This window comes from Cuculus canorus, chromosome 11 (assembly GCF_017976375.1).
Source record: "Cuculus canorus isolate bCucCan1 chromosome 11, bCucCan1.pri, whole genome shotgun sequence".
Taxonomy (NCBI): domain Eukaryota; kingdom Metazoa; phylum Chordata; class Aves; order Cuculiformes; family Cuculidae; genus Cuculus; species Cuculus canorus.
The window spans coordinates 10130522-10156679 of NC_071411.1; the positions used below are offsets into that span (position 1 = coordinate 10130522).

The 26158-nt window shown below is 39.7% G+C and overlaps 1 protein-coding gene across 11 annotated transcripts in view; it reads left to right on the top strand.

Moving 5' to 3' along the window:
- Positions 1 to 242: 242 nt before the first annotated feature.
- RAD18 (RAD18 E3 ubiquitin protein ligase) overlaps positions 243 to 26158 on the top strand; it is a 53220-nt gene continuing 27304 nt past the window's right edge. For 9 of the 11 annotated variants that reach the window (XR_008451696.1, XR_008451697.1, XM_054076767.1 and 6 more), the window contains exons 1-10: positions 243 to 398; positions 653 to 734; positions 2442 to 2503; positions 3812 to 3882; positions 12232 to 12587; positions 12952 to 13047; positions 15471 to 15570; positions 17938 to 18122; positions 21889 to 21965; positions 22673 to 22733. Coding sequence is in view for 9 of the 11 variants with exons in the window: in XM_054076767.1 (XP_053932742.1) it covers positions 339 to 398; positions 653 to 734; positions 2442 to 2503; positions 3812 to 3882; positions 12232 to 12587; positions 12952 to 13047; positions 15471 to 15570; positions 17938 to 18122; positions 21889 to 21965; positions 22673 to 22733 (1150 nt within the window). In the remaining 2 variants the exon portion in view is untranslated. The remainder of the gene's footprint in view (positions 399 to 652; positions 735 to 2441; positions 2504 to 3811; positions 3883 to 12231; positions 12588 to 12951; positions 13048 to 15470; positions 15571 to 17937; positions 18123 to 21888; positions 21966 to 22672; positions 22734 to 26158) is intronic. The other 2 variants (XM_054076769.1, XM_054076770.1) reach the window with 2 other exon arrangements.

Below are 26158 nucleotides of genomic sequence, written 5' to 3' on the forward strand. Positions count from 1 at the left end.
GCGGCACTTCCCGAAGGGCTTTCCCGTGGTGAGCGAGGAGGGCGGGCCCGCGGCACCTTTGGCCTCGGAGCCTTCCTTCTCCTTCTTCTTCGAAGGCGAGAAGCCTGGGCCGCCGCCCGAACTACAATTCCTGGCATGCACCGCGCGGCGCAACAGGAAGTACGTCACGTATAGCGCAGCGGGGGAAGAGTTGAGCTCGCTGCCTGCCGAGCCGGGACGGGCTACCCGCACTACAACTCCCAGCATGCATCGCGCCGCGCGGTCGGAAGTGGGCTCCTGTGGCGGCGCACAGGGCGCTGCGCGGGGAATTTGGAGTCGCCGGGACGGGCCTTGGCGCCATGGCTCTGGCGCTACCGGTGCCCGAGCCGCCGTGGCCAGCGAGCCTGTCCCCGCTGAAGGTGTCTGAGACGGGGCCCGGCGGGAGGGAGGGCGGGAGCGGGGAGAGGCGGGAGAGATGGCGGCCGAGGTGTCAGCCGGGGAGCGTCCCGTGGGGTCCCGGCCCTAACGCTGAATCCATCCTCGCCTATTGCGGGCGCTTGGCCTCAGTCTGCACCGCGCGAGAGCGGCTGCGGGGCTGGGAGGGCACACTGGGCAACGCGCCGTTCATGTGCTGCCCCACCAGCTCGTCAGTGACCTGAACTTTCCCTTGTAGGCAGTGGATGACTTGTTGCGGTGTGGGATATGCTTTGATTACTTCAGCATCGCCATGATCATTCCACAGTGCTCGCATAATTGTAAGTATGGCACAAGGAATGTGATTACTTATCGCACTGAAATTGCTGTGGGTAAATTTCTTGCTCTCGCAGGGCTCATCCCATTCTACTGTCCCTTGTACCAACTTTGTACTAAAGTCATAGACGTCAACACAAAACTGTTTCTTCCTTTTCGTTGCGTATGTGTGCTTCCTGTCCTGTGTATTTTATGGAGGGTCAGTTAATACATCACAATTAGCTTGGTGGTTGCAGTTTAAATTTACGTAAGTTTTAATAAAATTCACACAGAAACAGCAGGTTAAATTAAAATTGCTCAAGTAGGAGCCAAGATAAATGGGCCTTTTGTGGCAAGCCAACAAAGGAGTGGTGAGGTTGTTCTTCCCCCTCTCTTGTGACTTTTTGAAATTTGGGATTAACATATTTCATGTGAATGCACCTTGTTGTACATTCCAGGCAGTACAGGGGTGGCTCCAGTGAGAATGTATTTTGGCCCTGTGACTTCATTTAATTGTAATTATTACAATGACTTGTAATTTAGTTGACAGATTTAGGCAGACAGGTAGGGTTGAAGAAGGGGTACTCCAAGAAATTTTAAGCGAATGGTTTGGTCTTCATACATTTTTCCTAGAAAACAAACAAACAAAAAATACTACTGGGAACAGCCTCTGGCCTTAGTGAATCAGCAGTGTGCTGAAGTCAGAGCCTTTATCCCAAGCAGAGCTCAGTGACATTACTAGTGCCAGGCTGGTTTTATTCCTCTTTCTTCTCACAGCCTTGCTACTTCCAGTTTAAACTCAACAGAGATTATTTGCTGGCAGTATACTTTCACTCCATCATTGTATTAAGCATCCAGTGATGTTTGTCAGATCTTATCATGTCTCACTATATAATGTATTTTGTGAGTATTTAGATGCATTTGCAGTTTAAGTGTTGAATTAGTGCATTAATGTTCCTGCTGCTTTTCAGTCTCCTTCACAGAAAGTCTTTGAAATATATCTGCTTAGGTGGCTGTTGCTAAATGGATTAAGTGCTGAGACTAACCAATAATGATCTAGTAAGTGAATGCCTGTTTGCAGCAGTATGATAAAACTTTTTATATATTGAAGTGTTTTTGAAAGCTTATATATAAGTAGAGAGTAGAATAATTTCGTGAATTTACTGCTACAAAATGAAGCTTATGGCATATTTTGCTAGAGTCTATTGAAGCATCCTGTGAGGATGATATGACTCGCTATTCCTGGGAAACGTTTAACCTATCTCTCAGTTAGCATTCCAGTGCTTTTCCCCATCTTTTTTAGCCTTTTCCCTCAACAACAGGGCATGGAGAGTGTCTGGGGCTATGCGGGAAGGTGAACGTGATCCAACATTGTGGTCATGTCAAAAAAAAAAAAAGGGGGGGGTAGGGGGTAGGGTAGTGAGTGGTGAAAAACCACTGCTTTTAACAGTAGTGGCAGGCTGAGATTTTCGTGTCTTTTGTTAAACAAAGGTATACGTCTGCTTTTGACAGAGGGTCTGGGATTAAATGTTGAAAGATCTTTGTGTAAAATGCATTTTTTTTTCCCCCCCTGCAGTGGTAATCTTAATTCTGTGGAAAAATGGTGGATTTCCAATATTGGTGTATTGTAGAATAGTTTGCATATATTGTAGCAGAAGAAAATATACTAGTAAGGCTGTTGAACTGCATGTGGAAGAATGCCTGTTTAAAAATTACACATTTCCTTTTTCCAGATTGTTCACTTTGTATACGCAAGTTTTTGTCCTACAAAACTCAATGTCCAACATGCTGTGTGGTAAGCGTTTTTCTTTTCCTCAGCTCGTTGTTTACTTTTTGGTGAATCTCAGGAGCTTTTCCCTTTAGACTATGTTAAATAATTCTGGTCATTTATTACCAGCTTCTCTTTTGATGGGTCACTCTTTGGGGAAAATGTGGTTCTCTTGCAACTGGAATTGTCCTATTTCAAAGCTACTCTTCTGTCAGCATGGGTTTTGTCTCAGAGCTGTGTATACAAACCATCGCAAAGCATTTAATGTTATTCCCTAATTTGTTAAAATACACTGTCGTTCAAAATGTGACTCCTGAAATTTAGACACCCAATTTTTCTGTGATTGAGTGAGTCTTCAGAAGTGTCCACAAACCACCTAGTCCTAAACCTCACTGATGCTATTGAGTAGCCTTTTTGAGGATGAGAAGACTGTGTTATGCACTAAGGAGAGGAGGTGTTTGCCGTGAGAATTAGGTTAAATGTGAAAAGCAGTAGAGGCAGGTTCAGCCTGCTCTGCAGGGAGGTGATTATTATGATCTGACTTGAAGCCTTTCTTGCCTTCGTAAAGGCAGCGAGTGGCGCTTCAGGAATATTGGCAAAATAGAAGTAATTTTCTTCTGTGTTTCTAAAGCATGAACCAGACTAGACTTTAAGACTGGAAAACAGATCCAGTTGTAGTTTTGCCAGTTTTTACTCATTCAAACAAGTGCAGACTATTTGGTGTATGCTTTTGGAGAGTACACTTTATTACTGCTTTCTTAATCACAGGTATTGATATGAGCAAGATTAATAAAAGCTTTGTTAAAAAAGAACAGAGAAAAAAGAAGGGGCAACTAGAGAGATAAAAATCAGGGATTGTCTAAAAAGAATGAATGGAATACACAAAGTCATCTCATAATTCATATTTTCATTCCATGATCACTCAAAACATTTCCCTTCATCAGTTTTCATGCTTTGTTGCTTAAGGTTCTTATCACATTCATGGGATCCTTGGTTTGTTTATCAAAAATAATTAGAACTGGGCTAGATATAATAGAGCATTGTTGGAGACTGGGTACACTGGATTTTGTTGCTTTAGCTTTATGCTTCGCTTGTGTCTATTACCTATCATTCTCCAGACATTCAGTTCTCAGGCAGTTATTATAGTTTGAGATATTTTTCAGGAAATAAGTGTTTACTCTTCGTGCATCTTCATTCACAGAGCAGTTTAGTGAGGGGTAGTTGAGGCACTAGTCCAGGAAAAAAAATATTGATCACTTGAATGTTTTCTTGGTGCTTGTTTTCTCTGCATTTGATTTTTTTTTTTTTTCCTTTTCTGTCTTTCTTTTTTAATAGGCAGTCTCGGAGTCTGACCTGAAAAACAACCGGACATTAGATGAACTAGTAAAGAGCTTTAATTCTGCAAGGTATACTGTAATTTTATTAATGCAATCTCTGTTTTGGCAGCTGGAAAAACAGATGTGATTCACTTTGCATGAGCAGGCCAGCAGTCTTTGTAGAGGAGCAGAGCGAAGAACAGTGTGAGGACTGAGCAAAAAAATTGCAGTGTCACAGAAATATTGTCAGAGATGAAAGTTTACACTTTTGGAAAAATCGTACAGTTTTCTGGCTGAAGGTTGCTGTCCACTTGGGTGGTGTGTTGGGATTGTGTAAGGTTACTTTAGTTTTGCTTCTGGTTAGGTGCCGTGTAAGTTACAGTCTCTCCAACATGTAGGAAGTTGAGCACTTGTGTCAAGGTTCTAAAGGGAAAATTATGGTAGAAAAGATTTTCTTCTGAGATCCTTCCTATGTGTGCAGGGGAAATTCTGAACAGAAGGATTTTGTCCAGTGGTAATAGTCAATTTGCCAGATAATTCTTTGAGTGAAGTCATTGGGTGGGAAAAATGTAGTATTGAGGGACCACAAATATGAGTCTTTGTGGGCAAGAGAAGTAATGGAGCATTGTGCTTTCACCTGGATTTCTTATCTACTTTTCTGCTAATTTTTTATTTCATTTTTTATGTTTTCCCTTCGAAAGACATGAACAACAGGATAAGCATGACTTGGTAAATGCCTACTACAGTAGGTATTTAAGATTTCTTGTATTATCTCTGTTTTCTTTTGATTAGAAGGAGCTCAGTGATTTGCTAGGTATTTTGTAGGTATTGCTATGTTTATGGGAGACAAATATACCATCATCTTTTTCTCTGAAATGAACTTGGAGTGTGAAGTCAATGATGTTCTTGGCTTCAGGAGTGGTAGGAGTCACAGTTTATGGCTTTGTTTCTTGAGAGAGTTTCTCTGTGATGAAGACCTAATCTTCTATATGACCGTTATTAGATTGAATTGATTTTATTTGAAGAATTGACATTCTGATAGTTCCATTATTTTAGCTTGAACTCTGTCTTTGGTGTTTCCTAGTGATAAATGGATTACTATTAATATTTCTTTTGGTAATGTCTACTTTTGTAGGGAACAAGTAGTGCTGACTTGGATCCATTATGGTATTGAATCTTAAATGTTAATCTTTTGACTGCTTTAATGGATCAGTACAAATCATAGCAATCAGGGTAGTTTAATAATCTTTCCTTTTGTGACTTGGAGTTTAATCAATTTCTCAACATAAAGTTAGATAGATAAGATAAAACCTGTATTGCCCTGTTCTGCACTGGGTGAGGTGGGAGGGAGACAGTGCAGGGTTCTTTCTCTTAAGGCCCACCAACAGAAGGTTTACTAAGATAACTGCTTGAATAAGACAGAGTAATAAGAGGAATATAGACAACGAGTAAATCTTGCATGACTTCAGGTGCTGGGTACCCCATGTTCCTGCCTCCTCAGCCTGGGATTGTGTTGTTTGCTCTGCAGGTCCTGAATTTGAGCACAACACTACTTGCCTGGACAGTCTTATGTGATAAAAGTATCAGTAACTCATAAGAACGTTGTTGGTTTCTGTGCTGGTGATGTTGGTACAGGACAAATCTTCTGTCTCCTCCCATCCTTCCCCAGGTTTCCTTTTGGCCCTCCCCACAACAAATCCAGAAGCCAGGGGTTGGATTTGAAATGTGCTAAGCTCTTCAGGTCCATCTTGCTTTTGACTTTGTGTCTCAGATAGCTTAGTGTTTATGCAAATTAGGCCTTAAATCTTTTCATTAGTTCAAAAAATGAAAATGCATTTCTTAAGTAGGGGTGTAGGGGAAGAAAATGTTAATGTTGGTAGTACTTAGCAAAGTAAAAGCTGTGTTTCAAGGTCAATGTGTGCCTGAAGTGGAAATCATTTTAAATAGACCCAAGTGCTAATTCCATTTAGCCCAACACTTAGTTCATGTGCAAGTGGTGTGCAGAACTGAAGCCTTCATGATTGTTTGTGCTCAGTGAGTGTTGTCTTAGGAGTCCTGTGTCCTTGCAGTAGAAGTGGTGGACTCTGTTTTCCAGTGAAAGCGAAGTTGTGTCATTCATTATGGCCCATTAACTTTGTATTCTCTTTGAGAGAGTAGAGGAGCAGTTCTGAATAATCTTTAATAGGGCTGAATCACATTGCCCTGCCCTGTGTTCAGGTACACACAAATATCCTGAGTAGTGAAGATCAGAGAGTACATTGATCTGATCAGTTATGCCCATTGGCACCTGTCAGGGTGAGAACAACCTTTACTCAGCTTTCTCTGTGCTGCTTGCATTGTGCTTTGAAGGCAGAATTTATTGCTCTGACCAGGTCAGGAGAACAAGAAGTGGAGTGCTGTTTGTGCAATTTGTCTTTTATGAACAACATTTTTATCAGTTGCAGTGAGGCCAATGTCTTCAAAAATAAGAAGGGTAAAGTTTTGGGCTTGTTTTTAAATTAATTTTGTTATTCTCTAATAAAGAGATTATTTTGATGACAGTTGTCAGTTTTTGCATCATCTAGTTAGAAAATTTAGCAATAGAAATTAGAAATATACTTGCATAAGTACAAAACTAGTCCTTGCTGAAAGTGGTCTGTGCTTTTTTTCTTCATGCATAGGGAAGAAAAATATGTTTTTACTTTCAAGTTTATATCTTAGTTTCCTAATCAGGGTTACTTGGCAGCTAGCGAGTCAGGGGAATAAACACATCCACTCCGAGTGCCTGAGAGAGCAGGAACTGTCATTTCTAATGCACCGATTAAACTTCCAGGAGGACTGCAGAAGGAATTTCAAGGAGAGAAATTGTCATTTAGTACAGTTAGGACTGTCCTGCGTGAGCTGTTCCTAGGAAGATTCACAACCCCATGTCAGAATTTATGTGGAGGCACTAAATTCCCACCTACTTCCTCTACTTCATAGCTACTTTGGCAAGGGAGAATAAACAAACCATTAAATGGGAACTAGGATCTCAATGAAGGAGGACACTGAAATCTTTTTTGTGCGTCTTGGAGATATGAAGAAAGCAAGTTGTGCAAGATGTTTTTACTGTTTTTAAAGCATGCCTGGCATGCAGTGTATTGAGGTGACTGTCCATTTATAGTTAAAGAAGCATAACTCCTGTCCTAACCCAAGCCAGTAATTTAACAGGATGTCTTAGAGGAGGACTTGGGTAGTGGTTAGAACAGTGCATGTTGGGACTCGGTATCATCTTGTTGATTCATCTTTCAGCCTTTACAGGGTGCTTGTGTTCTTAAACTGAGGTTTGTAAGCTTTGATGCATTTATTACTTTTGTGCCAGGAAGATGAAATTCTATCAGCTTTCAGAAGTGGTAGTAGTCTGTCTTAAGTTCTTAAGAGCATATAATAGATAATGTTGAAACCGCATGCAAAAAAAACGCAGAGCATTTTGAAAGTTGTGCTGTCCTGAGGTTTACCAGTGCAATCAGTTTCTATGTGAGTTGAACAGTCTGGTCAGGAGGTGAATGTCTGGCTCTGAATGAGGGATGAATCTTCCACTCCAGTCAGGCTTATCTGAATCACTCCAATAACAGCTGTGAATAATGAGAAATTTGAGTAATTCACTCTGGTGCCGAGGAAGGGGAGTGGCAGTTGATAAAGGTACTGTCAGGTAGCCTGGGGCTGTGCAAGGAGTGTCCTTGGTGCTCTTCCATCCCTGAGGTGCTGGGATTTGGGGTGCTGGGTGGTGGGGTGCGGGTCCAGCAGAGCCGCTAGATGTCATCATGCAGCCAGTGAAGCCACTCAGTGGTCCAAAAATCTGTGTTCTGTGGAAAGCCAGTCTGGGACTTTTCTCTCCTTTTGAATTAATACTAGTGCTTTCTGTATTTTTCCCACCTAAAAAAAAAAAGGCATACAGAGATTTCATGTGTGTTTTGGCAAACAAGTTTTCATATTTACGTCCTAGTGTTCTTTCCATTGGTTCTGTGCCAAAATCAAATCCCTTTACAAAGTCTGTTTGTAAGTCTTTATTCTTCAATACAAGGAAAAACCACATAGGATTATTTGTAGACAAATGGTGTAAATAAAACAACCTTTATTATCAACTTACTGTTAGGGTAGGGATTTTTATTGTTTTTTCCAGTTTCTCTCTGTCTTTATTTTATACCAGGCCATATTTTATTAGAGGCAGTTGTTTATTACAGAATCTGAAATTTCACTTCAGAAGATTTCTCCATTCTGGCTGTCTTTTTGCAAATATTATCAAGCAGTATTTGAAGTGAGATCCTCTTTTATTTGGGTAATCTGTCTTGTCAGCTCGGGAGCAACTCTCACGAGTGCAGAAGTCTATTGTTTTGTACAGAACTCCCTACAAAAATGCCAAGCTTTGCACTTTGAGCCTTTTGCTGTGTATCTGCTACCTGCTTCTGCTGGCCTGGGAGCTGCCAGCCTCCCTCCAGCTCTACCTTCAGCCTTTATCAGAGTTGTTCAGCTGCCCCTTGCTTGGGTTTGCGGTCTGCCCAGGCCCACCTTCAAAGATGTGTTTTGGCTTGGTAGCCATCCTGAGGGACAAACTGAGCTACTGACATTTCTGCCTCGGAGAACTTGAGGTGCTATAAGCTCTCCTATTGTGATACTTCCTGAGAAAGAAATGTTGAGAAAATGATACATGGATCAGTCTTAAGTCTAGTGAAAAGTTAAACTGATGTAAAATTTGACTTTTAGGAGTGTTGTCACCTTGTAGGGAAATACATTTTAGCTAGTGAACACCCTTGTGGGAAAAGAAACTGACACAATTGATGGTTACAAATAGTAGAAGGTGTTACTGTACAAGATGAGGAACTCTCAAAAGTTATAGAATATACACTGAAAAGATGAGGGGGACCAGTTGTATTCTTTAGATGAAGACAATGAATATAGGCAACTGGCTAATTGTTCACACAGTTTTGCCTTTTGGGGCTGCATCATTCTTAATTTTATGGGAAAACTAAACTGATAAGATGCATTTAAGGATCTGTTTTATGTTACCTGAGCCACACAGAATTTAGCTTGTGGTAGCATAGGATGCTGGGCTTTTGTGTAAAAATAGTTGCTTACCAGCCAAAAGAATATGATCAAACTGTGTTAACTTTGATTAGCTATTGTACTCTTAATGGTAGGCTGCCTGTATAACAGCCGGGGGAGTCTGAAGAAATAGATGGGTTTTTATACAACCTTGTTCAAAATGGGGAAAAATGTAAAAGAGTAGTACATCTTTGGTACAACACCCAGCTGCTTCCTTTTGAGGATTAAACTTTGTCTAAGTGTATTAGGAGTACAAAGGCAACTAATTTGTTTGCTTTTGAAACTGGTTGTAACCATCTGTGATGTGACAAGTCTTCCGAGGCTATAGTTTGTTACCTTTAAGTTGAAGAATAGATGTATTTTTCTGCAGTAAAATGAGGTATTTTGTGTACCAATTATTGCTGCTAATGGGCATGTTGAGCAGTGATACGCTGTCACAGCTTTCTGCTACTTCTCTGTGAAACGTATGCCTTGTAAATAAATGTGGAGCAGGAGTGGGACTGGGCTGTGTGAAGGCACTCTATTTATGTTCCCATTAATGAACTCCTGAGTTTGCTGTGGAACTGATCCTGTGCCAACAGTAGCTAGACCACTCTGTGTCTGTGTCAGCTGGAGAATTAACCTCCTTAAAAACTTCCAGACCATATCTAGGCATGAGCAGACAGAAAAACATAGTTTTGCTGCCACACTTAATTGCACTTGTTTGCATTGCTGAAAGTCAGAGAGTTTTGGGGCAGAAGTGAATTCCCACTGACAGATGTGGTCATTACATCTAGTAATCCAGGAAACTTAAACTCCAAATGGGGCTTCCGAATCTGGCTTGAATGTAACTACTGCAGGGTGTTCACACTGCTGTGCTCGCTGTTGTAGTTGTTCTCCAGGAATTAGTGTGATTGTGGGGGTTACCTGGTGACTTATGTGAACTTGTTCTTAAAAGATACATGTACAGACAGTTCCTAATTAGTTAAACATAAAAAAATCTTTTTCTTAGAAGACTGAAAAGTTTTCTATGTAGTTACCCAATACTGAAGTATTCAACGGTAAAATCTGAGAGCATTGCTGCATTGCAGACTTTTTATGGGCCTTGAGACTTCATGAAAGTGCTATAAGAAATAATTTTATGGCAGTGCACATTCTGTATGTGTATCACCCACAGTCTCTTTCTTTATATTTTTCTTCCAGAGAAGGAATAGTAATCCAAATTATTTTAACTGTTATTTTTTCTTTCGGAGTTAAAAACTTTGCAAGCTGAGGACCCACAGCTGTTCTGCTTTCACAGGCTTTATCACCTCAGGTAAAGTGAATTGTGTCGCAGTCAATGCCATGGCTTTACAGCTTTTAAATAGCATGCACTTGCAGAGCAGTAAAAGCCCTAGTGCTTGAAAAAGTTAATGTGTTACAGATGGGAAGGAGGAGGACTCTTTGGTGTTACAGACTTGTTTGTGGTCTTTTGAGGGCATATGTTCATGTCTGAAGGATACAAAGCATCTTGTGCAGTTGTAAGCCGTAGTGCACGGGGCTTGGAAGAGGTTAAAGTCATCCTTATGGCCCTGTGCCCTGAATGCAAAGCTCTGGGCCTGCAGCTCCGTGGCTGCCAGAGCAACAGAGAATAGTGATGTGGATCAGACAGATGGAGGTACAGCATGCCTTTCATGTAGGAGGTCTTAGACTCCTCAACATCTTCAAAAGCTATCTCTATTCCTCCTTTTTGTGTTATCCTGCTACAAAGAGAAGTGAAGGTCCTCCCTACCCCACTTAGGAAGTGGCGACAGAGTATGTCTTAGAGGTGATCCCATCTCCTCCATTTGTTGTTAGAAAGATGCTTTTAGAGTTTCCATTTTTTGTAAGCTGTCCCAATGTGTCAGAGCTTGTAGATGGTAGATTGGTAGATTTTTTTTTTTTGCAATTGCTTTTTTTTAATTTTTTTTTTTGTGTAGGACTTCTGACGATGCAGCAGGCTGGCCTGGGCGGGCGGTGGTTATAAGAATGGCATCAAGCTGGGGGGAAGGCTAACAAGCATCTGGGCAGTGGTACAGACTTTGCACTCTGTGTGTTGTGCAGGTTGCCAAGGGATGATGGAGCAGTGAATTGCAGTTGAACAGATTAATGACTGCATGTGTACTTCTGCTGGCTGTTTTTGGCTAGATGATATGAACTTCATTGTGACCCTCCGGATGTGGAGGTCTCAAGTCAGAGGGGTAGTAGTAGTGTGTAAGAGTGGCACATGCAGTTTGTCCGTTGTTGATGTTAGTTGGGAAAGCCTTCCCTCTACCTGTAATGATACAAGAATGAAACTGAACCACGAGGTACACAGGCAAGCTAGACAGCTGTGTTGCTATGCTGTTTCCCTGCCAAGGATGCAGTCTCTGACTTAATTTATATCACATTATGCTGTATAAAGTACATGGTAAAATAAACAGGATTCTGCAAAAAACTCTGGGGCAGGGGTAGGAATAAAACATGTCTTAAAGATCTTGTGCAATTGCCTGAGAAGGAGAACTGTAATTCTTCATATTACCTCAAAGCTAAAAGTCCTAATGAGACAGACAGGAGGATGAGCCTTTTGGTGCTACCATATTTCTACTGATAGAATACAAATTTATTTCTTTGAAAGGAGATTTCTGTTTAACTTGTGTCTTGATGTTTGCTCTCCCTGAGGAGGGCAGGGAGTAGAAGTTGGGGATAAACCATGGGTGGTAAGCATTCTGGTGGAGACTGAGGTGGGCTGTTCTAGAGGATGGTTGTGTTTTCCCCTAATTTTATATGAGAAAAGATTGGAGGGTTTGTGCTTTTTGGTTGGTCATCGATGAAACGTGGCTGAAATACTTCAGGTTATCTGATGCTAAATCTCAAGACCTGACGAACCTGCAGGTATCTTCTGGTGAGGTTCTGCCCAGCTGGATTGTCAGTGAACAGTTGTGCTAAGAAGACCTGAGGTGAGGAGGGGCAGAAGAAATAGTGCATTCTACTAAGCTCTTTGGTTTCAGAAGTCTCTGTTATGGCTATGTGTCACAGTGTTTGGAATACTCTGACGGGAAAAGGGTCACCTACAATCTTCAAATAAGGGGAGAACTATTTGTTCTTTACTGTGTTCCATGTGATGTTTTGAGAGGCATTTTGTTATATTTGCAGAATTAAATTTATTTTGTTTAAAAATCTGGAAGGTAATTCTTATACTCTGTAGAGTGTGGTGAGGCTCAGCTGGCATGCTACTGCCCTGGCTTGTGTGGGCTAGCCAATAGCTGCGTGTGTGCAGGGAGGAGAGGGAGGAAGGAATGGAAGAAAAGCTCCAGCTGTTTTCTTTTTGGTTTCTTCTCAAATAAAAAGCAAATGCTGTCCAGTGTAGCTAACTGCATGTTATTTTCTGGCTATTCCTAGAGAACAACTATTCCAGCTGGTTTTGGATACTCCACTGACTGCGTCTCCGTTGGTCTGTGGTAGGCGTTCAGCTGGCAAAAGCCATGTTAGGAGTCCTGTTTCTCAGCCAGTCTTAAAAGAAGGGGTGCCATTGATTGACAGCTTCTTGAGAAAGGAAAAAGTCTGCATCTCAACAAAAGCAGATGACCTGGCAGGAACAGATCAGAAGATTTTCAAAACTGAGGAAGACCATAACCCTTACAGCAGTTCTGCAGAGGCTGACGGTAAAGACAATGAAGTGGAATCACAAGAGAGTCCTGAGTGCACCAAAATTCATGAAAAGCCTTCTACATCTATGGTGAAAGTAGTCAAGAAAGGTGAGAAGCTAATTTTTGGGTTTTGTCCTGTTCTCTCCCCAAAGTCTGTGGTTGACTATGTGTTAGAGTACCCTCAGTATGTGGCATTCATCTCATTTCTCTGCATTGTTCTGATCTGCATTGGCATGTTCAGATGCTTCCTGTTCAGCTGGACTGTGCTTCATTCAGATTATGGCTTATGTGGGACAGCTTTGCTACAAGCATATTCTTGATGAGGAAGGTTGGGCTGATGCCAAGTAATTAGATGGAGTTCAGCGCTTACAGATTCCTTTGCTTTGAGTAACAACTCTAAAAAACAATAGTTGCACAACAGACAGTAAAAAATGAAGTAATTTTATCTTCTTCCTTCTTTTCCTCCTGGGAGGAGTTGCTGATACACCAGAAGGCTGTGCTGCCATTCAGCAAGACCTGGACAGGCCAGAGAGTTGGGTGGAGAGGAACCTAATGAAGTTCAACAAAGGCAAGTGCAGAGTCCTGCACCTAGGGAGGAATAACCCCTATACCAATACAGGGTAGGGGCTTACCAGCTGGAAAGTAGCTCTGGGGAGAAAGACCTGTGAGCCCCTCTGCTCCATCCTAGTGAGGCCTCATCTGGAGCCAAGTTCATGGCTCTCCAGCTCAAGAAAGACAAGGAATTACTGGAGAGAGTCCAGCAGAGGCCACAAAGATGATCAGGGGACTGGAGCATCTCCTGTGTGAGGAGAGGCTGAGAGACCTGGGTGTTTTTAACCTGGAGAAGAGAAATCTGAGAGGGGATCTCGTCAGTGCTTATAAATATCTAAAGGATGGGTGTCAAGAGGATCGGGCCAGACTCTTTTTAATGGTCCCTAGTGACAAGACAAGGAGGAATGGGCACAAAATGGGGCACAGAAAGTTCCACGAGAACATGAGGAAAAAAGCCTTCTTTACTATGAGGGTGACAAAGCACTGGAACAGGCTATCCAGGGGTTGTCGAGTCTCCTTCTCTGGAGATATTCATTACCAGCCGGCATGTGTTCCTGTGCAACATGTTGTAGGTGACTTTGCATTAGCAGGGTGTTTGGACTGGATGATCTTGTGGTCCCTTCTAACCCTGACTGTTCTCTGATTCTGTGATTCCCCTTGATGAGTAGACAGGCAACATCAATGTTCATTCTTCTCTCACATCCTGAAGTAACCAGAAGCAACGTATTTTAGAATGGGTTTGTTATTGAAGGGTGTACCTATAACCAAAATGATTGTGTCTGCAGTTTTGTTAATATTCCTATTTATACACTCTCCAGAAGAAAGTAATCTGCTTTATTCTTCTCTAATTTTACAGCGTTAAGGTTAATTTATTTTGAAGCATGAAAATGCCCATTAGTCAACTGCAATAAAAGGACAGAATCGTCTTAGTTTTGACATGATGGCAACCATCCTATTGACCCAATTAAAAGCTTAAGTTAAAATAATAGACCATGTTGGAAGACAACACTGATTCTATTTAGCTTACATTTATCTATTATTTTCTTTAACAATTTATTCAGCTGGAACTCTGAAGTTCATATTTATTCATTAGCTGGGTAAATACTGCCTAAAGATGTAATACAGCCAGAAAAGTAGCCGTATGAAAATGGCATCAATTTAGCCGGAAGTTATGTTTTCTAGTTTTATGCATCAGACTTGCTTGCATTAGTAATTTAAAACTCATGAGATTTTACCGCTCACTTATTCCTGAGTAGTTGAAATTTTTACTTGCTTTACCATTTTATGACCATATTAAATCCTTGAGCATACATTACATTGAAATTATTGCCACAAATGCAAAGTACTTGGTCAAACAATACAAAAGAAAGACGTGAAATGAGACAATACTGAAGTGGCTTTAGTAAGTATTATTTGTTCCTGTGTTAAGAAATGAAATGCTAACTTTGAATACAATAACAGACTGTTCAGAAGTATTGTGTTATGTTACTGACCCAACTGTTGGTTTTTTTTTAACCTTTGACTAGAATATGATGTCATGGGAGTCAGGAATTGCAAAGCAGTGTTACCAGAGAACTCTCAATTCCCACAGCGTTTCACAGCATTTTTCATAGGTTGTTTTTTGTTCTGTCCTTTAAATCAAACCCAACTTCCTTCGTAAGAATACAGAGGATGTCAGTTTAAGAATCCCTTTTTCATACTGCTCATCTAAATTTAGCTTTTTTTTTTTTTTTTAAATAATGTGATTTCTAAAGACAAATATTTTAAGTATGTTTTTTGTTTGTCTTTACTGGTAATGTTCATAGGTGCTTATTGAAAATATGATACAAGAAAAATTCTGAGTTGGGGGGAATCATGCTTTGAGGCATTTGTGAATCTCTGAGCCCAAGTCACAAAATCTATTAGTTGTCTCTACTAAGAAATGAGTATGAGGCATGGTTGGTTGATAGGACTCCTGTGAGACCAAGTTAACTCATGTATTGACAGATCTGTTGAGGGCCATAGACTGGAAACGTATGCTAATATGAATAAAGCTCGTGGTATACTGTTTTATCAAAATGAAGCAACTTCCTTTATTTAGGAGTGAAATACTGCAGAAGTGAAAGGCAGTAGCATGGAAATACGCTTATGCTGATATCGGCCCCTAGGTTTCCATGTAGTGTATATGTCATTCTAGATTTTTATTACAGATCATTCCGTCTGAGTGCGAGGAAGATGAGAGCCATTCTGCTTTTACAGTGAGAGGGAAATAAGTGTTCTGGAATGAAAATAAGAGTAAAAAAATAAGATTCTGGATAGCCATGCCAGATCTTTTTTTAAAAAAAAAATCTAGAATTCTGGGTTTTCATTTTCTTCAGTCAACTATTATTTTTTCGGATGAAAACATTTGCTCTTTGTGGTAATACACACACTAGTAAATTCCTTCTCCCTTGCTTTCAGTGGATTGTCCTGTTTGTGAGGTTGCTATTCCAGAGCAATATATAAACAAACATCTGGATAGCTGCCTGACAAGAGACGAGAAGAAAGAAAGCCTCAGAAGGTAAGAAAGGACTTTCAAAACTTTTTATATGAATATAGTCAAAATAAGAAATATTAGTTAATAGGTTATAATACAGTGGATTGTGTTTGGTTCTTTATCTGCTGTATAGATCACTCTAAAAATCACTGTATAAATATAGTGGTGGTGATTTTCCTCTCTCAGGAAAGTATGTGAATAGCAAGCAGAATTTCTTTTTGGCTTTTGACGACAAAACACTGGACAGAGTTTTCAAGAATTCAACACGGAGTAAAACTTAGTCTGTACATTATTCTCATCACGTTTCTGCTCATTGGCATTCAAATTCTATTCAGGTAACACTTATTCCCATTCTTCACTTGGTGAATGAGTTGCTTCCCCTGATCCAGATGGGCCAAAAGACAATTGCTTCCCTAGCTGTCAAGTTAAAAATTACTTTACTCTGATCACCGTGGTTCTTTTTGAATTACCCCAGTCAAGGTTGTTTCTTTAAGATCTCGTTTCCATAAGATTAATGCATGCCTTTGACGTTATGACTCTGCTCTAGGATTTGTCATGGTCCCCACATTCACAAGTGTAGATTTCGGTTTGTTTTACTTACTAGCATAAATTTAGGCCATTATTATTTCTAACTGATCCGGCTTAAGATCTGCAAGGCACTTCTACTGCATGTGGGTTTAGTGTGTGCTTGATTTCAAATTCCCCTGAACCTTGAATTAGAAAATAATTTTATGTTAAAGCTCTTATTTTGCTCAGTCATGCTTAGAATGCAATCTGTAAGCTAAAGGACTCTGAAGATGAATAAATAGTAAATTAATATTGAAACCTGAGGTTACATTTTAATTTTCATCTGGGATGTTTTCAGTGTTTTCTCTGTTCTTACTGAATGAAAATAAAAGCCCATGTCCCTAACAGAATTTATAACTTTGCTTATTTTATGTAGGCTTCTTAGATCTTAAGAAAGTTTCATGCAAGATACTTCTCCTCAGGGACTGGCTATTGCGTGTTAAAATGCTGGCTTTTTGGCAATGTATTTGTTTTCTGGCAGTGTTGTTTGGGTTTCAGCCATGGCGCATCTCTAGTTTTTCTCTGAGAAATTTTAGCTTTCTTTATCCTCAAATTAGGAGCACATGCCATGCTATGTTAACAGTTGAGCAGTATTTGAGTGGAACTGGTAATTTAGTGCCCCAAACCTGCACATGAGTAATTGTAGCAGGTAAGTCCATGTTCACGAAGAATACTCTTTCTCAAGGATGGGGGGGGGGAAAAACCAAAGATTCAAACTGTTGTGAGCTGTTTTCATGTAGCTGTCTGCTCACAAAGCTGTTATCACTTCCAGGTCCTGCTGCTGGTGAATTACAATACATACCAAGCTTTTTCAGGACTTTCAAAAGATTTAATTATTCAGTGAAGTTTTTATATTTCCCCAAAGAGTCTGCAAAATGTGTAAAAGAGATGAGTGAGGCAGTGGATGGATTTCAGTACCTTTGGCTAGTTTCAGCGTATTTCTTTCTAGTTTGGGTGTGTTTCATCAGGAGATGTAGGAAAGGCTGACCTAATTTGTAAGAACTGTTCTGCTAATTTTACATTACACAAGTTGTGGTAGGCTTGAATTTTCTATAGCGTTTTCCTGTAATTAAGATGTTTTCCCTTGCTGTGCCAGGAATGTTGAGTTTTTCTGCCATAAGGCAGTGTGAAGGAGTAAATTTGCGGTTTAGATGTTATTATTCTGAAAGCACTATTCTTTTTAACATCACTTTCTGTATTACCAAGCTACCCTGCTGCTAGAAGGGAACTACAGATTGGCTTTCAGGTACATGACTATCTTTCTCAAAATCTTTTTCCCAGAAGGCTGAAAAATCTCCTAATTCAAGTTTTGGCCTGCAGTTTTAGTGCTTTTAAAACTTCACCAACTGATTCAGTTAAGATATAGCCAGTACTTGGTTGGAAAACCTGTGTTTCAGCAATCTGAATTCAGTACAGTTCCTGTTGGAGTGGATGTAAGGCTTGATCCTAATGAAGATGAGCAACGCTGTGTTTGCTCGTGTGATTCTGAATCCTTTGCTGTAGATATTAAAAACTGAGCTGCGGTACTTGTTACATGAGTAATGTTTGCATCATTTCCTAAAGCAAATCAGACTAGACCTATTGCTTTCTGCATCTTTGAAATTTTCTTTGTGGTACATGGAAAAAGCGATCTGGCTTCCTAGAGCTGTTTCTGTTGCATCTGTAATATACCGTGTAATTGATTGTGTGTATGTCATGGCTGAAATGATTCTTGCAGCTATTTCTTACCCAGAGTGGATGAAATACCCTGTTAAAATGGAAATAAGTATTTTGATTTTCATGGGAGTATTAATTTAAAAAAGTTTGTTTCCTTTTTCTTTGCAGCTCTGCTCACAAAAGGAAGCCTATGTCTAAAGTGGTTTACAACTTGCTGTCTGATCGTGATTTGAAAAAGAAACTAAAGGAACATGGTCTGTCTACCCATGGAACCCGTCATCAGCTCATTAGAAGACACCAAGAATTTGTGCATATGTACAATGCTCAGTGTGATTCTCTAAATCCCAAATCAGGTAAGTTAGAAATTCTAAGAAAGTTGTTACCATCGCAGACTTCTTGTATGCATTTCTCCTTCTCTTAGTTATCGTGGTAGGAATTAAGTTGGTTTGCATATTTGGGAATATTGAAGCTGGAGAGTTTATCTTGTATATATCATGATTAATGCAAAAAAAAAAGTATCCAGCAAGGATGTAAATTTCTGCTGGCATTGCTTGTTTACTAACCCTCTTCTGAAAAATGTTCTGTGTTTTTACTGACTTGGCATTTTAGTGAGAGCCTCCAAATTAGACTCTGAGGCTTTTTGTAACAAGACTTGAAATACCTGAGGTTCTTAGTAAGTAAATGGATTATGAATTTGTCATATGTTTTTAAATTTGTTCTGTTCCTCCTATTCACAGACTTGTATATTTTTATTGGATTTCATTTTAAAAGTAGATTTCTTTTTGGAGATTGTGAGCAAAGGTAGAATGAATTAATAAGAAAATGTTAATGTTTTGCTGGAGTTTATAGCAAATGAGGTGTTTGACAGCAATTTTTTACAATTAGATTATAGCAGTAAACAGCTATATGGGATAAGGAGAATGTGATGTTGTTCCTAATGCAAATGCAATGTAAACTTACTTTAAAGAGCAGTCAGGCTCTGGCTTGGAAAATGCCAGGGCTGGAACAGGGAGAATGAGGTCTGAGTAGGGTATTTTTGCTGCCTGTTTTGTACACGGCATAACCATTTTTAAATTTCTAATAGCATGTATGAGCTGGACAGATAATTGTCCGAGTTCATCTTGTTTATATTCTATTTTACTATATGAAAACATCCATCTTCTTAAAAATGTGTGTCATTTGTCTTCTCAGTTCAGTTCTGCAAATGATACAAGTAACAGCGCAAATATACTGGTGTGGGTGGGTGAGACATAGACATCATATTTACTGTTATATTATTTTCTATTTGATTAGAAAGTTATGGCAAACAGTCCTTTTAAAGGAATTTCTAGCAGGATCGTATTCTGATATTACTCTCTTGGGAGCTGCATAGCCGTTAGTGTCCTGTTCTCATACAGCTGGTATTTCTTGTTCTGTACTGTTTTCAGCTTGCAGTCTGCCAGGTCTGTGGTGCAGATCCTGCTTCTGACAGGAGCTGGTCTCAGGTGTTTCAAAGGTAGAGAGATGAGAAATATTGTTCCGTACCGCCAGGTTGATCTCTTTAGTTTTCACATTTACAGAGAGGCTCAAGTCCTGAAGCACAAGTTCACTATTTCTTCCAGAAGTTGTAAACAATTCTGAATTTTTTTTGTGTGAATTGAAGGGCTCAGAAACTATTTTGACCACATGAATTTTTGCCAGTAAGGCAGTGGAACTGCCGGGAACCGAATGAGCGAACAGGGCAGCGCAGGGCAGTGAGCTGGGAGCTGAGGAGCTGCTCATGCACAGCTGGGTTCAGCATCTCCATGTGTCAGAAAGCATCCCACTGCAAGTGCCCAGCTAAACTTTAGATTTGCTGTTTGTCACTTATCTATACCAGGAATAATTCAGGGTCGGGGATGAGAAATATTCTTTGAGAAGGCTGCCAAATTTAAGCACAGTAAAAAGCATTTAATTTGTCAGTTATTGTTTAACAAATTTGACAGTATAGGGGAGTATTTATTTCAAGTGAATATTAAAAGCTCATATGTTAACTCCATGCATGTGTGGTTTTGTATATGATCAGGTGATTTGAGATGCTGAATATCCACAAATTCCACTGTGGCATTTCAAAAATAAAGTTCTTGGTGTTCAACTCCTTTATTAAACAGGCAGAATCACCAGATATAGTGCTTTTTGAAAAATAAAATCAATCACTGAGGACTATAAATATGAATTTAGTAGCTAAACTTTAGACTTCTTCTTTTTGAAATATTATTTTCTATTGCTAGCTCTTGGCTTGGATTGTGGCAGGAAGTGTATTGGAAAAGTGAGTTTGTAACCAACAGTAATTCATTTTTCATTTTGCTCCTCTGACCGTTTTAAGAACTTGACAAAGAAGGTTAAGTGCCTCAGTGATTTAAGTGCCAAATGTCACTGCTCAGCTTGTGCCTAAGCGCTTCTGAAAATAAACATAAATGCTTTCAAAAATTTTCCAGGACTTCAAAAACTCTCTGGGGTGAGAACCAGCACACAGAGCTAAGGTTGTGTTTGACTTCAGCAATGATAGAAGTTTAGGAATCGGTGCTTATATCAGAATTTCAATCACGTTATGGTTTATGTTAATCTTAGAAATGTAATTAAACACTCTCAAACCCTTCTCTGTGTTCACCCAGCAGCAGAAGTAGACTTAAAACTGCTGCAGGCTGTGGAGGTATGCAGTTGTCTGGCTAAATGGGAGCTTAGCAGTTTTGAAGTGAAGAGAGGTTGTGGCCTCGTCTAGAGTTGTGTTCTCCTATTAAGGAGAAAGGATTGGTTGGGTTGCACTGCTGCTGTTGTGTGGCATGGCAGCAATGTTAGTGTAAGAGGTGGATACTGGTTTGAGTGGAACCTCGCGTCTTCCTAAGCTGTGCTAGAGCTGATGCTCTGCAGAGCAAGCTGTTCTATTAGTCCTTTAATGTGCTGGGAGGCACCTGGCTCTTCGAGCAATTCCCTTGATGTTGGTGTTGAGGTGGCACCGAGTCTGTTTGCGTCGTTCATCCAAGCTAGTTAGCTGAAGATTTTTGCAGTGTGTTAAAGTGTGCTTTAGCTAGTCTGCCCTGAATAATGCAGAACTCTTACTGAGTTCTGGCTCAATACCTGTTTATAAAGAGTGACTTATTAAACTCAGGCTTAAGATGCAGCTATGCATTTTCAGTGGTAGCAGTGAATCCAAGGTCACTATGTACTATGAAAGCTGTGCTTCTGAGGAAGCATAGGTGCCAAATTCCTGGATTTTGCATAAACCAGTTTTGAACAGGTTTTATTCCTTCACAGTTAATAAACGTTTTTTTTCTGGCTACTTTACTGTCTAGTGAAAGCATTTGTTTCAATAAATACCCATAGCTACCTGGCAGCTCTGTGAAAATGAATAAGTGTAGAAACAGATTTGTAAAAGTAAATGTCAAAATAAACCCTGCGGGGTCTTGCAGAGCTATAGTTTTAGTTAAAATGTTACAAACACTTATGTTTCTTTATGTGTTTTTGAGGACTCCAACTTAATCGTTAGAGTAGGTTGCAATTCATTTTTGGACATAAGCCTGCAGCCAGTTTGTGTTGCCTTGGAAGGTAGTCCTTGGAGGTAAGAGTAAGGTAAACGTGCATGTGGTTACTTTATCTTCCACTGAAAGATACATTGTAAAATGGAAATTCTTTTCATTAAAGACATGCCTATGTGTGACAGAAACAGTGTAGTATGCTAGAGAAAGATTCAAATCTGGTTTAAAAGACTACATTTTCCCAGGAATTTAATACAAAGGAAATGAGAGCAAGAACCCGGGAGGTGGCTGAGACCCAGATGCCAACAAGCACTGTGGGCTTGCTGCAAGGTGCCTTGGCCAAAGCCCATGACTCCCAATCCTGCCTTTTGTTCCTGAGTCTCAGGTACGGCCTCTGCTGCAGATGGGAGCAGTTCCTTTGCATGAACAAAGTCCCAGTGAGTGCTGATGTAAAACCATGCCATTCAGATTTGCCTGTGATTTGAGTCTGAGTTTTCCCTGTTGGAGTACTAATGCTGGTTTGTCTCTTTAGGATTTAAATTCATTGTAGTTTCATTCACTGCTGTTAGATCTTTTTGTTTAACAGCTCCTGTTTTAGTGATCCCTTTCTTGTATTTTCAAACAGTTGCAGAAGTTGTTAAAGAGCTGGAAACAAATGAGAAGATTCGAGTTCAGCTTGAATCTAATAAAACTGGTGAAACCGTAAGCTAATTATCTTTGTTCTTAAGAAGGGGGATGACTAGAAGAAATTGCAGAGTGGGCACTGAGCATATCACTTTATTCTGGGAATTCCCAGATTCCCAAGTTGCATGTTGTAATTCACATATGCCATCTTATAACCAACATGATTTTCTCATGGCACTCGTTTGTCATGGGCAGTTCTTCGTGTACTGTTAATCTTTCTATGCCCAAATCATTTATGTAGGAGAACTTTTTTTTGATTGTAATAAAATCTCCCAAGAGAGATTCCCCTTGGTCATACTGGAGGATTTTGACCCTCCATGGCAGTGTGGGGAATATTTTGCTTCCTAGAATTCTCTAGGATTTAGCTAGCAAATTCCTTGCTTCCGTATCAGCAATAGTGTCTGTTCTTTTCCCATGACATATGATACTTCTGTGACTTTTGGAGCACGTTTGTTGCATGGTATTAAGAAATATTTTATGGTCCACACTTGCTGGGTGTTTTTTGGGGTGGCTTGGCTTAGTCCTGTTGTCCTTGTGAAAGCAAGGCAAGACAGCATGTATATATATAATTTATATATAAATGTTACTGTCTAAGGATGAGATAAGAGTTGGTGAGGGAAGAAACGGAAAACTGATCATTTTTCCAGAGCTAAGTCTTTATTTTGAACTATGCAGCTTTAGCATCTTTTTGTTTCGGTAAATAAACATACCTGTGATTTCTTTAGAGCTTGACCTTCACAAAAGACCAGACAGAGGAGGAAATAGATGAGATCCACACTGATTATCGTAAGTAATATGCAACTTTCACTGCATTTTGCTTTTAAATTTACTTTCTTTTCCTTTGTACTAGAACATACAGACAAAAGTGATGCTTTTCATGTATGTCTGTGCCTCTCCTGGCCCCTATTTATTAAATCAAAACTGGAAGTTCTTTGTTTGGGCTGAAACTTCCTTTTGAAACTAAGTCTCTGTTAAGTACTGATGTTTGACAAAACTCACTGCCAGAGCTGGATAAGATTGGAAGACAATTGCCTTCTTAGCACATCTCCATTTGTGCACTTTCTGCTTACCTTCTTAATGGAACTCCTTTGTTTGTTGGACAGCGATGTGTAGTTGTATGGTTTCACTGGGAACCCTCAGGCAGAAATAAGGAGCAGAACTTATATGAAAGAACTTCCTGAGACCCCAGGAGTGCTGGGTGTGCATTCCAGCTGTATCCCGTCAAGCTGCCCAGGCTGCTGGCTGTCATGTGGAAAGGGAGCTCTGTTTCAGTGTCCTGCTCTGTGTAAGACCCTTTGTGCAATTCATATGATACTGGTTTTAAATCCTCTAGAAACAACACTCTGCTCATTTGGTTGAACCTCTTCCTTCCGTTCTGTGCAGGCAGCTGGGATTCAGTGCAAACTGGGTGATTTTTGTTGTTGTTGTTTTTGTCATTGTTTCATTTTCTACACTGAGTCCACTCCTCGTGCAAAAGACCCAGTGCCTGTGTTATTAAATGTGCTTCTATCCTGACTGAATGACAGCATTTGTTTTGGGAAGTGTTAACTGGAATAAATATTTAAGGGAAGGAAGAGAAGAGACCAAAAATAAAAAATATCATAAGGAGAGCTGTAGTTTGATGCAATTTTGTCTGGGGTTTTGTAGGTGTTTTTTTGTTTGATTCTTTTTTTTTTTTTTTTTTTTTTTTTTTTTAAATGGAGAACTGATTCCTGCTTAATTTGACCCTGGAAAAATATGGTATTTCAAGCTGTCTTTCACCTCTGTGCTTAAACCCCAACTATGTTTTCTCTCTCTGTGGAACCATCTAACCATCTTTACGGTTAGCTTAGAAGAAGACATTCTTGTGAGAGATGAAGATTGCAGGATTTGCATCCTACTGTAGTACAGAAATGGCTAATGCAAACTGATTTTTACAGATAATTTCCTGACCTTTCTTTGTGTGTTTGTACACCAAGTTTTAAATAGCATTATTTTGTACTTTGCTCCCTCATGGTGTTTTATTGTTCACAAGCTCTTTCCTGTTGTTTCGCGCTCCTTTCTCTTCACCTACGCTCTGCTTGCACACTAAAACACGGTAGTTAGCCATGTAAAGCTGAAACAATATTCAATGAACATAAAACTTCTCTGCGTTCAGGCACAGAGGAGCACAGCAACGAAGGCACAACTTGCTCTGATTATGCTTAAGGGTGTATTTAAATCTGCAATATGGTCATATTTCCTGTGTTTCATTGCTCTGCTTCAAGCATATAAATTATTCCATAGTGCAGCTAGATTTAGCCTTGTTGATTTTAGTTGGGTTTCTGTGAAGGCTAAATAAGGGCCTAAATCTTTAGCAAATTTTTCCCTTGCTTTTTGTTGCTGTTCCTGAGAATATATATATATATTTTTTTTTAAGTGTGCATGCACTGTTTGTGGTTTTAAGTCTTAGGCATTCTTCTCTAATTCCAAGTAAATGGGTAATTATTACTCTCTTGCCATGCAGAAATCTCTAGCAATACAATGCAGGGAAAACAAAAAGTAAAATAATTTAAAAAGTCTTATTCCAAAAAGGGCACTTTTCCCTACAAGGCTTTAGTACCTCTGTAGAGAACAAATTGAAAGTTTGGTGATTGAAGAAGGGATGGAGCACGTTCCTTGTAACTTGCCTTTAGTGCTTTGCTCGTTAGCATTCTGCTTAACTGTGTTGGTGAGCGTGAGCAAAAGCTGTCTGAGGAAGCTACCCCGATTCACAGTCACCTGTGAGTGTGTTCACCCCGATAGTTCTCCCCACAGACAGGGAACACTTAAGGGTGACAGGACTGATGTAGAGTAACCCAGGAGCCAGCGAGCTGCCGAGGGGATGTGCTGTTCTGGTCCAGTGCCTGCACAGCTCTTTGTAGGTTAATGTTGTCACCAGAGGAATGATCATGAGCAAGAAACCCGCTTAACTCACTTTTTAAAAAATTCTGGATGTGCACAAATTCCTTGTAAAGCTTGATTCCGTGTTAAGTTTGTGTTGCAAACAGTTGTATTGCTTTGGGGTGGAGTGTGGAAACAGAAGCCCGTCAACCAGTTTGGCACCAGGATGCTGTGTGCAGTGGCCACAGGACACTGGTGTGGCTGACCCTTTTTTTATTTTCTTCATCTGTTATACACATTTTAGAACAAGAAGATATCAAATACTTTCTTAGTTTTTCAAAAGCAGGTATTTTATTGAGTTTATGTTGTTAAAAGGATATGATTTCAAAATTATTAAGACCACTAAGTGAAAAAATTAGCTTCAGACAGCTTAATTGAACATATGAAAATCTAAAAAAGAGAGAGAAGGTAAAAAGAGAGATGATAGAAAAATATTTTAACGGGAACATATGGTTTTAAAATGAATAAAAAGTAATGACCATAAAAGGTAAATGTTCACTTATAAAAGCAATAGGGCAGATATCATAAACATGAAAAAAGAATTGCACATTAAAATTATAAGAAAATTAGAGTTGAAAAGAAGTTTTATCAAATGCCTTTTTTCACTGTAGCATAGATGGACTTCAAAAAACTTGCAGCCTAGGTCTCTAATTCACAGCTGAAGTAATGTATGAATTAACTCTAGTGTAAGTTCTGAATAAGAAGACCCAACCACATACTTTTTGTTCTGTATTTCTACATGAAACATGCAGCATAGTGGAGCTATGCAACAGCATTGTTGAAAAGCAAGATAAAAAATCTGTGATAAAACCCTTATAAAACCCTTTATATTTTAATTTCTTGTTATCTTCTTTACTATTTCCCAGGCTCTTGGCAAATGGCTACTTACACTGTTGGTTTGGGGTTTTTTTGTGTGTGAAGTGTTTTTGAAATACTGTAATAGTAATAAATATTTTGGCTCAATGAACCTGAGGATGGTTTGTACGCTAAGCCGGAAGCTTTACTTGAGCAGCCACCAGAGTCTGTGCCTGGAAGGTACAATTGGAGATACTGTCACCTGCAGTAGCTTCCGTCTGCTGCTTGGGAACTCAGTAACACCCTTAAGCTGGTGTCAGCCTTATTCTGCTTTTTTCATGGTCGGGCTTCTATTTAAGGAGTTAAAAAATCTACAGGAAAACAAATTTGTTAAAAAAATGTGTTCTGTTGATTTTCTGCTTATAAATCTTAATTTGCAATGTGATCCAGAGGTTTGCTGGTTTGTTTTGTGTTCTAAATATTTGTAATTTATATCTGCGGTTGTTTTATTCTTG